Source organism: Thalassophryne amazonica, chromosome 9 (assembly GCF_902500255.1).
Source record: "Thalassophryne amazonica chromosome 9, fThaAma1.1, whole genome shotgun sequence".
Taxonomy (NCBI): Eukaryota; Metazoa; Chordata; class Actinopteri; order Batrachoidiformes; family Batrachoididae; genus Thalassophryne; species Thalassophryne amazonica.
Genome location: NC_047111.1, coordinates 90,082,187 through 90,097,023, shown reverse-complemented (window position 1 = coordinate 90,097,023; position 14,837 = coordinate 90,082,187). Strand labels below are relative to the sequence as shown.

The window sequence follows — 14,837 nt, the reverse complement described above, 5'->3', positions numbered from 1 at the left end:
ATAGAAGATATACCTTACTGAATTTCCATAGAGTGAATCAGCTCGACAGTTGTCGCAGACTGAACGGTCCGCCCCCTAAATGTTGGTCCGCCCTGCCTCCACTGTGCATGTGTCATGCTGGAGCCCAGCTGACTGTGTGACACAGAGTCTCTCCACCCAAAGCAATCAAATGGATTAATGGGATTATTAATTATCAGAAGAACAGATAAAACCTCTTGAATCATTCTAAAGTCAGTTTCAAGCAGAAACGAGGCCATTTTAAGCAGAAACAAGGCTTTACACGATGACACAGTGAAATGTCCGATGTGCAGTGAAGGCATCAGCTGACAGCTTGTGCATCCTCACCGCTCCGATTGCTTCCTCCGTCTGTTATTATGGAATAATGCTGAATTTATGCGGACAGGACTGTTGTACAAAGGCTTCAGATATCTGTCGCTGAGACAGATGATGATTGGAGTGCAGTTTGAAGCAGAAACAAGGTCGTCATCAGTGAATCGTGGCTGATGACATAAGCGCAGTGAAGGCAGGGCTGACGGAGGACCATTCAGTCTGCGACACCATCTGTTCAATCCAAGTGGTTTTACTCCAATAAGAGTTGATTTTACACTGATTTGAGTTGATTTAGCTCTGTGAAAGAGTATAATTCACTCTATTTGGACTGGGATCAGACGCTAACCCAGCAGAGTAAATTTTACTCAGCAAAATTTCCAGTGTACACTTCAGCTGTGAGGGACAGAATGTTAACAAAAATCCAGAAAATCACAATTGTATGATTTTTAAATCATCCATTTGCATTTTATTGCATGAAAAAGTATTTTATCACCTACCAACCAGCAAGAATTCTGTCTCTCACAGACCTGTTAGTTTTTCTTTAAGAAGCCTTCCTATTCTGCACTCTTTACCTGTATTAACTGCACCTGTTTAAACTCGTTACCTGTATAAACGACAACTGTCCACACATTCAATCAATCATACTCCAACCTATCCACCATGGCCAAGACCAAAGAGCTGTCTAAGGACACCAGGGACAAAATTATAGACCTGCACATGGCTGGGATGGGCTACAGGACAATAGGCAAGCAGGTTGGTGAAAAGACAACAACTGTTGACGCAATTATTAGAAAATTGAAGAAACACAAGATGACTGTGAATCTTCCTTGGTCTTGGGCTCCATGCAAGATCTCGCCTCGTGGGCTGTGGATGATTCTGAGAAAGCCCAGAACTACAAGGGGGAACCTGGTCAATGACCTAAACAGAGCTGGGACTACAGTCGCAAAGATTACATTAGTAACACTACATCATCATAGTTTAAAATCCTGCAGGGCACACAAGGTCTCCGTTCACCACTGAGGAAAGGGAGGTGCCCAGGGGGCATCCTTACCAGATGCCCGAACCACCTCAACTGGCTCCTTTCAACTTGAAGGAGCAGATGTTCTACTCCGAGCTCCCCATGGATGACCGAGCTTCTCACCCCATCTCTAAGGGACACACCATCCACCCTCCTAAGGAAGTACATTTCGGCCGCTTGTACCCACAATCTAGTTCTTTCGGTCATGTCCCAACCCTTATGACCATAGGTGAGAGTAGGAACGAAGACTGACCAGTCGATCGAGAGCTTCGCCTTTTGGCTTAGCTCCCTTTTCATCGCAACAGTACGGCAGAGTGAATTCAACACCATCCCTGCCGCATCAATTCTCTGGCCAATCTCACGCTCCATTGTCCCCTCACTTGTGAACAAGACCCCAAGGTACTTGAACTCCTTCACTTGGGGCAAGACCGCATTCCCTACCTGTAGTAGGCAATCCATCGGTTTCCTGCTGAGAACCATGGCCTCAGATTTAGAGGTGCTGATCCTCATCCCAGCTGCTTCACACTCAGCTGCGAACCGATCCAGTGAGTGTTGGAGGTCACAGGCTGATGAAGTCAACAGGACCACATCATCTGCAAAAAGCAGTGATGAGACCCTGAGCTCACCGGAAACCCTCCTCCCCCTGACTATGCCTCAACATCCTGTCCATGAATATCACAAACAGGATTGGTGATAAGGTGCAGTACTTGCGGAGGCCAACCTCCACCAGAAACGAGTCCGATTAACTGTCGAGCACCTGAACACAGCTCTTGCTTTGTGAGTACAGAGATTGGATGTCCCTGAGAAGGGATCCCCTCACTCCATACTCCCACAGTATCTCCTGGGGTACCTGATCAAACATCTTCTCCAAGTCCACAAAACACATTTAGACTGGATGGGCATACTCCCAGGTCCCCTCCAGGATCCTTGTGAGAGTGAAGAGCTGGTTGGTTGTTCCACAACCAGGATGGAACCCGCATTGTTCCTGTTTAGTCAGAGGTTTGACTATCAGCAGAACAATCCTTTCCAGTACGCTGGAGTAGCTTTTGCCAGGGAGGCTGAGCAGTGTGATACCCCTGTAATTGGCCCGCATGCTCTGATCCCCCTTTTTTTTTTTAAATATGGGGAACACCACCCCAGTTTTCCACTCCTTAGGCACTGTCCCAGACCTCAACACAATGTTGAAGAGACACCTCATCCAAGACAATTCCTCCACACCCAGAGCCTTCAGCATTTCTGGACAGATCTCATCAACCCCCAGTGCCTTGCCACTGCGGAGTTGTTTGACTACTTCAATGACTTCCACTAGGGAAATTTATGAAAATCCTCAATCCCCCATTTTCCCCTCCTGAGGTGCCTCACGGTCCACGAGAAGCACCTTGGTGCAGATCAAAAGTCCTTCTCCATGGTTGCCCCGAACTCCTCCCACACCCACTGCTGTGCCTCCCCCAATGTAAAAATCATACAATGTGATTTTCTGAATTTTTTTTTTAGATTCTGTCTCTCACAGCTGAAGTGTACCTACGATAAATGAAAAAATAAATGCAAGACTTGCAAAATCAACAGTGGCTCAAATAGTAGGTCAAATATTACCAATAAAACACGAGTGATCAGAAACAAAAATCAGGATCAAAGGTCGGGAGTGGAAAATGACAAAAGACCTAAAGACAGATGTGCTGGACCTTGTCAAACATATGCTCTGTGAGTGCCCTACTAGTTATGCATGTACAGTAGTGTTCAGAATAATAGTAGTGCTATGTGACTAAAGATTAATCCAGGTTTTGAGTATATTTCTTATTGTTACATGGGAAACAAGGTACCAGAAGATTCAGTAGATTCTCACAAATCCAACAAGACCAAGCATTCATGATATGCACACTCTTAAGGCTATGAAATTAGGCTATTAGTAAAAAAAAGTAGAAAAGGGTGTGTTCACAATAATAGTAGCATCTGCTGTTGATGCTACAAACTCAAAACTATTATGTTCAAACTGCTTTTTTTTTTAGCAATCCTGTGAATCACTAAACTAGTATTTAGTTGTATAACCACAGTTTTTCATGATTTCTTCACATCTGCGAGGCATTCATTTTTTGGTTTGGAACCAAGAATTTGCTCGTTTACTAGTGTGCTTGGAGTCATTGTCTTGTTGAGACACCCATTTCAAGGGCATGTCCTCTTCAGCATAAGGCAACATGACCTCTTCAAGTATTTTGACATATCCAAACTGATCCATGATACCTGGTATGCGATATATAGGCCCAACACCATAGTAGGAGAAACATGCCCATATCATGATGCTTGCACCACCATGCTTCACTGTTGTCACTGTGAACTGTGGCTTGAATTCAGAGTTTGGGGGTCGTCTCACAAACTGTCTGCGGCCCTTGGACCCAAAAAGAACAATTTTACTCTCATCAGTCCAAAAAATATTCCTCCATTTCTCTTTAGGCCAGTTGATGTGTTCTTTGGCAAATTGTAACCTCTTCTGCACGTCTTTTATTTAACAGAGGGACTTTGAAGGGGATTCTTGCAAATAAATTAGCTTCACACAGGCGTCTTCTAACTGTCACAGCACTTACAGGTAACTCCAGACCGTCTTTGATCATCCTGGAGCTGATCACTGCGTGAGCCTTTGCCATTCTGGTTATTATTCTATCCATTTTGATGGTTGTTTTCTGTTTTCTTACACGCATCTGTTTTTTGTCCATTTTAAAGCATTGGAGATCATTGTAGATGAACAGCCTATAATTTTTTGCACCTGCGTATAAGTTTTCCCCTCTCCAACCAACTTTTTAATCAAACTACGCAGTTCTTCTGAACAATGTCTTGAACGTCCCATTTTCATCAGGCTTTCAAAGAGAAAAGCATGTTCAATAGGTGCCGACTTCATCCTTACATAGGGGACACCCGATTCACACCTGTTTGTTCCACAAAATTGACAAACTCACTGACTGAATGCCACACTACTATTATTGTGAACATCCCCTTTTCTACTTTTTTTAACTAATAGCCCAATTTCATAGCCTTAAGAGTGTGCATATCATGAATGCTTGGTCTTGTAGGATTTGTGAGAATCTACTGGTACCTTGTTTTCCATGTAACAATAAGAAATATACTCAAAACCTGGATTAATCTTTTTAGTCACATAGCACTACTATTATTCTGAACACTACTGTAAAAACAATTTTGATTTTTGAGTTTTTTCATGTAAAAAAAGAAAGAGATTGTTTTTTTGGCCTCATCTACAAACACACTGTAATTCTGAGGTCTTTGAGCAAACTGAAACTTTGAGTTAACTCTGACAGACAGCAGGAGAAACAGCAGACCTGATGATTTGGCGATACCAAGCAGCATGTTACGCATAATGAAATATCACAGAGCAATAGATGCTCCACATTTCTACACCAGAGTATGAGGGACTGAGAGAGTCACACCCACTTACAGAGGGGTTAAACACAGAGAAATTACACAAGCTACACTCAGGACAATATGTCAAATGAAGAATGTGAGAAAAGAAGTGCACAGTAGATTATTAGTCTCACTGCAAAACAGATCGAGACGATTGTAATGGCTATGTCTCTCTGTTGTTTGTGTCTGTCCATGGTGATAGCATCAAAATGCAAAGAGCAATTTTAATCAAACTTAACAATAAATTCAGTGGCGAATCCACTCGCAACACAGGTCATGTTAAAGTTATAGGTCGAAGAAACCAGGTCAAGTTAGAGGTCATCATCTTCAGTCATAAGGCCTTCGTTCTGGGGCCGCCGTGGCTTGCTAATGCCGGATGGCCTTCACCCTACTGAGAAAGGCGCTGCCATCTTGTCTGCGAACATACATAGAGCTCTACAGGGAGGGTAACATTAGGATTTTACAGCAAGCCACAGAGCAGGTGATTACAGACCCTGCAAGGCTTATGACAAATGTGGGTGTGGAATCCATTAGGGTAGTGAGGAAATTAGTGCAGAAAATCCACTATGGTGATGGTGCAGTTTTATGCGCCAGGGAGGGAAATTCATCAAGTTAAGACTGTGGCCTGTTTCCGTAGAATGTGTCCATAAAAATTATAGAGGTATATGCTTTGCAAACTTAATACCAATTACTCCATTGGATGACGATGAAACTGAGGATGGCCTGTTGGCTGTTCCAGCAATATCAAATATTTTGTGTGTGCTACCTACAACCCGCGTGAAATGTCTCAAACCTAAACCTACTTTCAGGCATCTTATATATGCTACTCTGGAACCACTCCTAAATCCAAACAGTCCAACTGTCAACCCCACTGAGGTCCTTAGTCTGGATCTCATTAACATAAGATCGCTGTCCTCAAAATCACTGTTGATTAATGACCAAAATATGGATTATCTTTAGAAATGATTGGGTTATGTGAAACCTGGCTTAAACCTACAGCTGTCCTCCCGTTAAATGAGGCCTGCCAACCAGCGTACACATTTAGTCACATCCCTCATAATGCGAAGCAAGGCAGGGTTCACAAATATAACTCGTTTGAACATCTGATTCATCGCTCTGCGCACGATGCTACATATTGCCAAGGTCAGAAGAATAAAAATCAGCTGTATTACTTTGTCACTGTATATAGCCTCCAGGCCCATACTCTGAATTTTTAGATGAATTTGGTGCGTTCATCTCTAACTTGTCAACTAGTGCAGACAACATTCTGATTATTGGTGACTTTAACATTCATATAAATAAGCCTTCTGATCCCCTCTGCAAATCATTTCTGGAAATTGTGGATGCATTAGGATTTCAGCAATGCATTCAAGATTCGATGCACATTAGTGGAAATACCCTGGATTTGGTTCTCGCACGTGGTATTGCTGTCACAAATATTGACATCATGCTTGCATCGGTGGTGTCTGATCACTCACTTATTAGGTTATTAGGTTTACAGTTTCACTGCCGTGTTTAGTGGAACAACAACCTTATTTATCACTGCAGCGAGGCATCAACTGCTCACCTATGACTGAACTTTAAGCTAGACTGCCTGATATCTTAGCTTCACATTTGGAAAATGCCCAATCAGTAGATAGTCTTATAGATAAACTTAGTGCTCAAAACTATACTCAACATGATTGCGCCACCTTTGTTAAATCCACGCCTCCCAAAACACAATCACCTTGGTTATAATCATACACTACTGGCTACAAAGCGGACCTGATTACTCTGATTTGATCAACAAAAATAAGCATAATTGAAAGTTCTTGTTCAACATGGTGGCAACAATTATACATGGACAACCACCTATAGCTCACTCTCCTTCTACAGCACAAGATTTCCTGGATTACTTCAAGAAGAAAATAGAAGACATTAGGTTGAGCATATCCCAGCATGCCTTAACCCAGCCAGTACACACTGCTATTGAGGTGGGTGCCATTACTGAGGTATTACCTAGATTGACAGAATTTGATAGTATCTCACTAGGCGTGCTGACAAAACCTGTAATGTCTACAAAAAGCACAACCTGCTTATTTGATCCTATACCAACAAAACTGTTTAAGGATCTGTGGCCCACTCTTGCGCAGACTGTGCTGGAAATTATTAATCTCTCATTAACTTCTAGATCTGTTCCTAAATGTTTAACATCTGCAGTGATTAAACTATTACTTAAGAAAATATCAATCCACAGAGACAGCTCTCACTAAAGTGGTGAATGATCTTCTGCTTGCAACGGATTCAGACACCACTACAGTTCTGGTGCTGTTAGATCTCAGTGCTGCATTTGATACTGTGGATCATCATATTCTACTCAATAGGCTGGAGAATCATTTTGCGATTACTGTAAGTGCCCTTGCATGGTTGACGTCATACCTGACCAGTCATTCTCACTGTGTTTTGTACAATAACACTACATCTAACCTTAGTGACATGAAATTTGGGGTTCCACAGGGATCCGTCTTAGGCCCCCTGCTTTTCTCTCTTTATATAGCACCATTTGGGCACATATTGCGGCATTTTGGGGTTACCTTTCACTGCTATGCTGATGATACTCAGTTATACATGCCGATAACTGCTGGTAATCTCATCCACATAAAATCCTGACAAGACTGCCTTGCATCAGTGAAAAGCTGGATGTCTAGCAACTTCCTACTTTTAAACTCTGGTAAGACTGAAATGATGGTTCTTGGTCCAGTGAGACATCGGCATCAATTTGACCATTTAACGCTTAGCCTAGGCTTGTGTGTCGTATATCACACTGACAAAGTGAGGAATCTTGGGGTAATTTTTGATCCTCCGTTGTCCTTTCACCTCCACATTAGAGATATTACGAGGAGTGCTTTCTCCCACCTGTGAAATATAGCGAAGATTCGTCCCATCCTGTCTATGGCTGATGCTGAGACCCTGATTCATGCGTTTGTCTCTTTTAGATTGGACTACTGCAATGTCCTATTTTCTGGTTTACCGCAGTCCAGCATTAGGGGTCTCCAATTGGTTCAAAATGCTGCTGCCAGACTTTTGACACAAAGCAGAAAGTCTGACCACATTACACCCATTTTGGCATCTCTTCACTGGCTCCCTGTCCCAGTGAGATCAGATTTTATGGTTCTCCTACTAGCTGATAAAATTGTTCATGGACTGGCACCTCCCTACCTAGATGACCTAATTAAACCCTACGTACCGGCTCGGGCATTGCACTCTCAAGGTGCAGGACTACTTTGTGTCCCCAGGCTGAATAAAAAGTCTGCATGTCACAGAGCTTTCTCTTATCGTGCCCCGTTCTGTGGAATGATCTCCCTGCATCAATAAAACAGTCAGATTCTGTAGAGACTTTCAAGTTCAGACTTAAGACACACTTATTTTCCCTTTCGTATGGCTAGCATACTGGCATAGTATGTTTCTATGCTTTATACTCTTAATTCATTTTATTAGGAAACAGAGCATGCCACGGCCTCAACTTTATCTAAATTCTGGGTCTTTTAGTGAAGCTTAGGGTTAGAGGCTGGCAATCACCTTAGTATTTCTTTTGTTTTTCTTGTTGCTTAATGCTGACAAATTATACTGTATTTGTTTTTTTTCCTGATGCTTGATTCTGCTTTTTTCTTTTCTCTCTGTTTTGAGGTGCGGCTCCATCCAGAGATGGGTGTGGTATATGTTCTGGAAACCATCCTGTGCGCCAGCAACATTTCTCGTATGTTTGTTTTGTGAATTGTTTTGTAATTTGTGTATGTAGCATGGCGCAAGCAGAGGGTCACCCCTTTGAGTCTGGTCTGCTTGAGGTTTCTTCCTCAGAGGGATTTTTTTTTCCTTACCACTGTTGCTCTGGGGCTTGATAAGGTTAGACCTTACTTGTGTGAAGCGCCTTGAGGCAACCTTGTTGTGATTTGGCGCTATATAAATGAAATAAATTGAACTGAAATTGCCAAATCTCTATCGTCATCAAGGTGATGACATCAACCAAAGTCATAAAGTCAAAAAATTACCTAGCAACTGTTATCACCTAGATGCCTTGTTTATGACAGAATGCAGTCCAAGCAATGTGTTACCAGATAAAGTGCTAAATATGAAGTATATAGGAAAATAGCAAAGGTTCACAGTTATGAAACTGCTAAATAGAGTATTTGACAGACAAACATATTTCAAGAAATTTTAAGCTCCGGTCACACAGCACATAGCAATCGCTGAACGAAGGAAAAAAGTCACAAAGCCACAAGTCATTGAGGAAAAGGTGGAAGAATGAGCCGGCACTTCTCCCATCACCGAAAAGTCTGCGAGTGTATCGCGCATAAAAGACCGAAACGAAACCGAAACTAACAAAAGAAAAACGAAGCGAACGGCAACCTTAACGCTGAGATCATCTCTGCAGCGAGTCTGTGCTCTCCACAGCCACTTGCACCTGTAATGTCATCACAACAGGTCTGTGTTCACTACAACAACGTGCGTGCACACATGCACGTTGGAGGCAGAGACGGCTGCATGGCGCAAAGCAACGCCGTGATGAAGCCTCACGGGACATGTTCTAGTATGTCCAGGCACATCCACAGTTTCTCGGATAATCACTCGATGGAAAAACCACCGACAGCTGTCTGAACGCCGTCCTGTGAGACCAAAACGGAGGTGGTTTTGTCTCGCTCCAGTAGCGAATCCATTGTGACGCGCGAAGCCTCCGCTTGGCTTTCCATGACAAAATCTCTTGTTAAAAGTGAAATCTGCCAGAAAATGGTTGATGTCCAGCTCTTGTGATAACCAGAGAAAGTGCACACGATGGTCCCAGCTCCACAGAGCCATCCGTTTAGAAATGATCCGGTGGTTTGTGGCTCTCGATGGCGGCACGGAGCGTGGCGCGCCGAGCATCCTTAAAGCCGTAGTAACAGTCCTTATTCTCTGTGAAGCCCGTAAAATTTTCACCGAAAGCCAGATAAATTTTTCTAATGGTTTCCAGCTGCCAGTCTCTAACAGTTTATGAAAAAATTCTGATGGAAAAAAAAGCCCAAATCATTCCTCCATTTCCTGACAATGAAAATCCACCGAGGGGGTGGACCACTCCTCACTCAAAGCCTGCTCACAGGCGAATGACGCAACCGACAGGTGTGGAAAAACTCACGCATGCGCACGAGGGTTCAAGCTTGTCTGATGCAATCACACGTGATTCAAATCCATATGGTTTTTGAAAAAAATAATGTCGGATACTTTTCTAATAGACCTCGTAAGTCCAGATTTCTTGTTGCGTTTTGGCTTAGGTGTCCTTCATTAGTGCTGTGTGACTGGGGCATTAAGCACTTCAAAAGGTGATAAAACCTGCAAGGTGACTGGTGTACATTTTTGATGAAACTCTTAAATATCATCAAATATGATGTACTTAATGGTGCGTTTACACATAGGCAAGATGCGTTACGAATGTCATATTTGGGTCATTCTTGGCACATTCCTGATATTCTTAACGTGACTTAACGCATCTGAATAGGTTTCTTAATAGTCTGTGTTAGTGAGTGATATTCATGATTTTCGTGGAGCGTGTTTTTCGCTGTCAAAAAAATCTTCCACGAATGTCACACACCACCCTCATTTGGTCTCATGTCGTGGAGCGTGTTGATCCCTCTTGATTAGTGGTGATCTTTAATAGAGCATGACAGCGTTCTTCTCTGTTGTGCGCACAATTAAACCCTGCTGCACCGCATTCAGTGTCATGGCTGCAGTATGCCGAAGAAGGAATGTGATGCCAAGTCGGCTAAAAGCCTCGTTCCAGTGCTCCTCAGTGCGCTCCTGCAGGTTTCCCACCTGCTGCTGCGCCTGATGTTTGGGAAAACAAGCAAGATGAAAGTCACGTGGAGTCACAGATCTGGCTCTCTCAGTCTCCTCTTCCTTTCTGTGCCACTCCATGGCACAGAGCCTAACTAAGCATGCAATCACAAAGTTCTTCTGCTTCTGCTGCTTCTTCTGCTGGATTTTGAGGAGCAAACAGGATCTGAATTGTTCAGCAACTGACAGTTGGATGAATATGGGTGTGTGTTTAGAGACAATTCGCCTCATTCACGATGATGATGTTACGCATGATAGCGCGCAACATGCGGAACATTATTCTTGACCGTGCGTAATGGTTCCTGATAATTCTCCATCAACACGTGCCATTAATCGTAATGCGTGGTAACAGGTTGCAGCAGTTCCTAAGGACAGCTGACGCCTCTGCCCCGAATCATCACATTTGTGATCAGCGGCCAAGAATGTATACTTCGTGGCATTCGTGACTTGTCGTCGTTATGTGTAAACGCAGCATTACAATCAGCAGACAGGATGCAGGAATCACGATAATGACAATCAGGTGGCAGAAGCTGATAATTACTCTCTACGTGCTGGAAATGGTCGTGACTAAGAGCTTGGTAGACACGTGGAGGCCGTTTGGAGATGGTGATTGGATGCCGTTTCCTCGGGGTGATCCGTGGAGGAGGGATGGGTGGGGTGGCGCTGTCTCCTGGCGCACAACTGAATATCTGTAATCACACAAACAGCTTAATACAGAAGCAAGAAGAACAAATGAACACCTTGAAAACAAAAAGGGTACTCATTAGAGTCTGGCCTGAAGTATCCAGTGTTGGGAAAGTCTTAAAATACTCTTGATCTGTGGTGTGGTGGTGCTTTAAGTGTTTAAGAAGCTAACCATGTACTGCAATGTTCCCCATTTTGATTTGCTGCCCAGTAAAGAATAATGCTTCTTAACGTTCCTGGTTTCATTCCTGACTCTGGCAAGTATTGTTGAATGTCACTCCCCCATTTCCTGTGATTCTCTCCATTCTGCACTGTCAAATAAAGCCTAAGATTTCCTGCTCCGCCTCTTCAAAGCTGACTGAATGGCGTCTATTCCATGCCAGGCCAAACTTTTCATCAAGTTTGTGAAACTTTTTTGCTACCCCACTCACTCTCTCTTTTAGGGCAGCAAGACACCCTGGTTCATCTTTGAGTAAATCAACAAACCAATGTGGGTGAAAACATGACCTACATGGTGAAAGTCTTCAAATGATTTAGTAAAAGGGCCTTAATAGACGGAGGAAAGAATATCCAAAGAAATAGGTCCAACTCTTACATTGACAATGAACTACCTCTCAGCAAACAGATACACATTTACATTTTGCACTGAAATGGTATTTAGAGCATTTAACGGGACCATCTGAAGTTGGTAAGACAAGCAGGGAGGACCATGGTGATCCAAAATTGGATTTGGTTCCACTTCATTTTTACCTTGCTGTTGAAATAGCAGCCTCCTAGATATGAACAAATTCAGCCATTCAGATCAGAAATTCAAAACCATTGGAAATTAAAAGCAAGAACTTTGTGGTGATGTGTACTACTCCTGTGGGGCACATAAATTAATCACTCATAAAGTAATTAGCTATCTTATCCCATCACTTAAAGCTATTACCTCATTGATTGTAGCAGTGCAAGTAGCTCTATCATTGGTTAGATGTGTGCATTTGAAAATCTGTTGGGTAAGAACAGTAATTTTTAATTCCACCAATAAGGAATAGCTTTCATTCCCACTTATATATCTGTCTGTTGGTTTAGTAAAGATATCTTTCCAAAAAACATGAACAGATTTCAATGAAACTGGGTAAAGAGGTAGGCCCTGGGTCAAGAAACAGCTGATTAAAGTCAGCTACAGATACACGATACTTTCATAACATCTCCCTCTGATTTCCATTGTACTGGTATTTGGAGAAACAGCACCTCTATTCCAAGCCTGGTAAGTACAAATGATCATTTCCTTTGTGGAAGTTTGCACTTTTTGAGTGCCTATTAAATACAGTCAAAGTTTTAGGCAGCTTATAATCTGCGTTTGTTTACCGTAATTTCTGGACTATAGAGCGCACCTGAATATTAGCCGCACCCACCAATTTTAAAAAGAAATTGTACATAAATAAGATGCACTTGTCTGTAAGCCGCAGTTCTCCACATTGTAACATGAGATATTTACACAGAAAGATCTTAGACAAAGATTTTTTAACTTTAAATTAAATACGTACCATAAAAGCTTTTTTCCCCGAAGTGTTACACGTAAATATATATACGCATGGTGTCCCTGCTCCACACAGAGAACTGAGTAATTTTATAACTTTTTCTTGAAATTTCATCGCGCGTGCAGCCAGGAATGCATGGAGGCTGTGGTAAATGAGACGTTATTGAGGCGCTGTGACTTTTTTCAACTTGTTGCACCAAGACAGAGAACCGGTGGGGAAGGGGGGGAGGCTCCGCTCTGCTAACTGATCTGATGGCACAAAGTGCTTGCAGAGTGACTTTTCTTCACTAAAAAGCCAGGTAAGAGCATATATGACCCTGAGCCTGGTTCTGCTGGAGGTTTCTTCCTGTTAAAAGGGAGTTTTTCCTTCCCATTGTCGCCAAGTGCTTGCTCACAGGGGGGTCGTTTTGACCGTTGGGGTTTTACATAATTATTGTATGGCCTTGCCTTACAATATAAAGCGCCTTGGGGCAACTGTTTGTTGTGATTTGGCGCTATATAAAAAAATTGATTGATTGATTGATGATATGTGAATTCATACTGCATGAGGAGCACAGCTTTCAGGAAATCAATTGACATATTTGTTGTTTATTTAAGAACATTTTATTTAACATATGACCAGGCAGCACTTTGCAATTACTTTATTTTCCTGTTTGTATAATGTTACAATAAATTGTTGGTTTTAAACAACAACCAAATTTACGGTGAGGAAAAGTATTTGAACACCCTGCAGTTTTGCAAGTTCTCCCACTTAGAAATCATGGAGGGGTCTGAATTTTTATCTTAGGTGCATGTCCACTGTGAGAGACATAATCTAAAAAAAAATAATAATCCGGAAATCACAATGTATGTTTTTTTTTAATAATTTATTTGTATGTTACTGCTGCAAATAGGTATTTGGACCCCTTACCAGCCAGCAAGAATTCTGGCTCACACAGACCTGTTAATTGTTTCTTTAAGAAGCCCTCTTATTTCTGCACTCTTTACCTGTATTAATTGCACCTGTTTGAACTTGTTACCTGTATAAAAGACACCTGTTCACACACTCAATCAATCACACTCCAACCTGTCCACCATAGCCAAGACCAAAGAGCTGTCTAAAGACACCAGGGACAAAACTGTAGACCTGCACAAGGCTGGGATGGACTACAGGACAACAGGCAAGCAGCTTCGTAGAAGACAACAACTGTTATGATTATTTATTAGAAAGATTACATTAGTAACACAAGATGCTGTCATGGTTTAAAATCCTGCAGGCAGCAAGGTCCCCCTGCTCAAGCCAGCACATGTCCAGGGCCGTTTGAAGTTCACCAGTGACCATCTGGATGATCCAGAGGAGGCATGGGAGAAGGTCATGTGGTCAGATGAGACCAAAATAGAGCTTTTTGGAATCAACTCCACTTACCATGTTTAGAGGACGAGAACAACCCCAAGAAAACCATCCCAACCGTGAAGCATTGGGGTGGGAAAACATCATACTCTGGGGTGCTCTTCTGCAAAGGGGACAGCACAACTGCACCGTATTGAAGGGAGGATGGATGGGGTCATGTATGCGAGATTTTGGCAAACAACCTGCTTCACTCAGTAAGAGCATTGAAGATGGGTCATGGCTGGGTCTTCCAGCATGACAATGACCCCCAACACACAGCCAGGGCAACTAAGGAGGGGCTCCGTAAGAAGCATTTCAAGGTCTTGGAGTGGCCTGGCCAGTCTCCAGACCTGAACTCAACAGAAAATCTTTGGAGGGAGCTGAAACTCCAAACCTGAAAGATCTAGAGAAGATCTGTATGGAAAGAGTGGACCAAAATCCCTGTTGCAGTGTGTGAAAACCTGGTGAAAAACTACAGGAAACGTTTGACCCTTGTAATTGCAAACAAAGGCTACTGTACCAAATATTAACATTGATTTTCACAGGTGTTCAAATACTTATTTGCAGCAGTAACATATAAATAAATTATTAAAAAAATCATACATTGTGATTTCCGGATGTTTTTTTAAGATTATGTCTCTCACAGTGGACATGCACCT

The 14,837-nt window shown here is 42.5% G+C and overlaps 1 protein-coding gene across 1 annotated transcript in view; it reads right to left on the bottom strand.

Annotated features, from left to right (window-relative positions):
* Nucleotides 1–14,837, bottom strand: part of LOC117517636 (oligophrenin-1-like) — a 205,872-nt gene that overhangs the window by 22,796 nt on the left and 168,239 nt on the right. Inside the window, exon 19 of the mRNA XM_034178746.1 lies at nucleotides 11,142–11,289. Within this exon, the coding sequence (XP_034034637.1) occupies nucleotides 11,142–11,289 (148 nt within the window). The remainder of the gene's footprint in view (nucleotides 1–11,141; nucleotides 11,290–14,837) is intronic.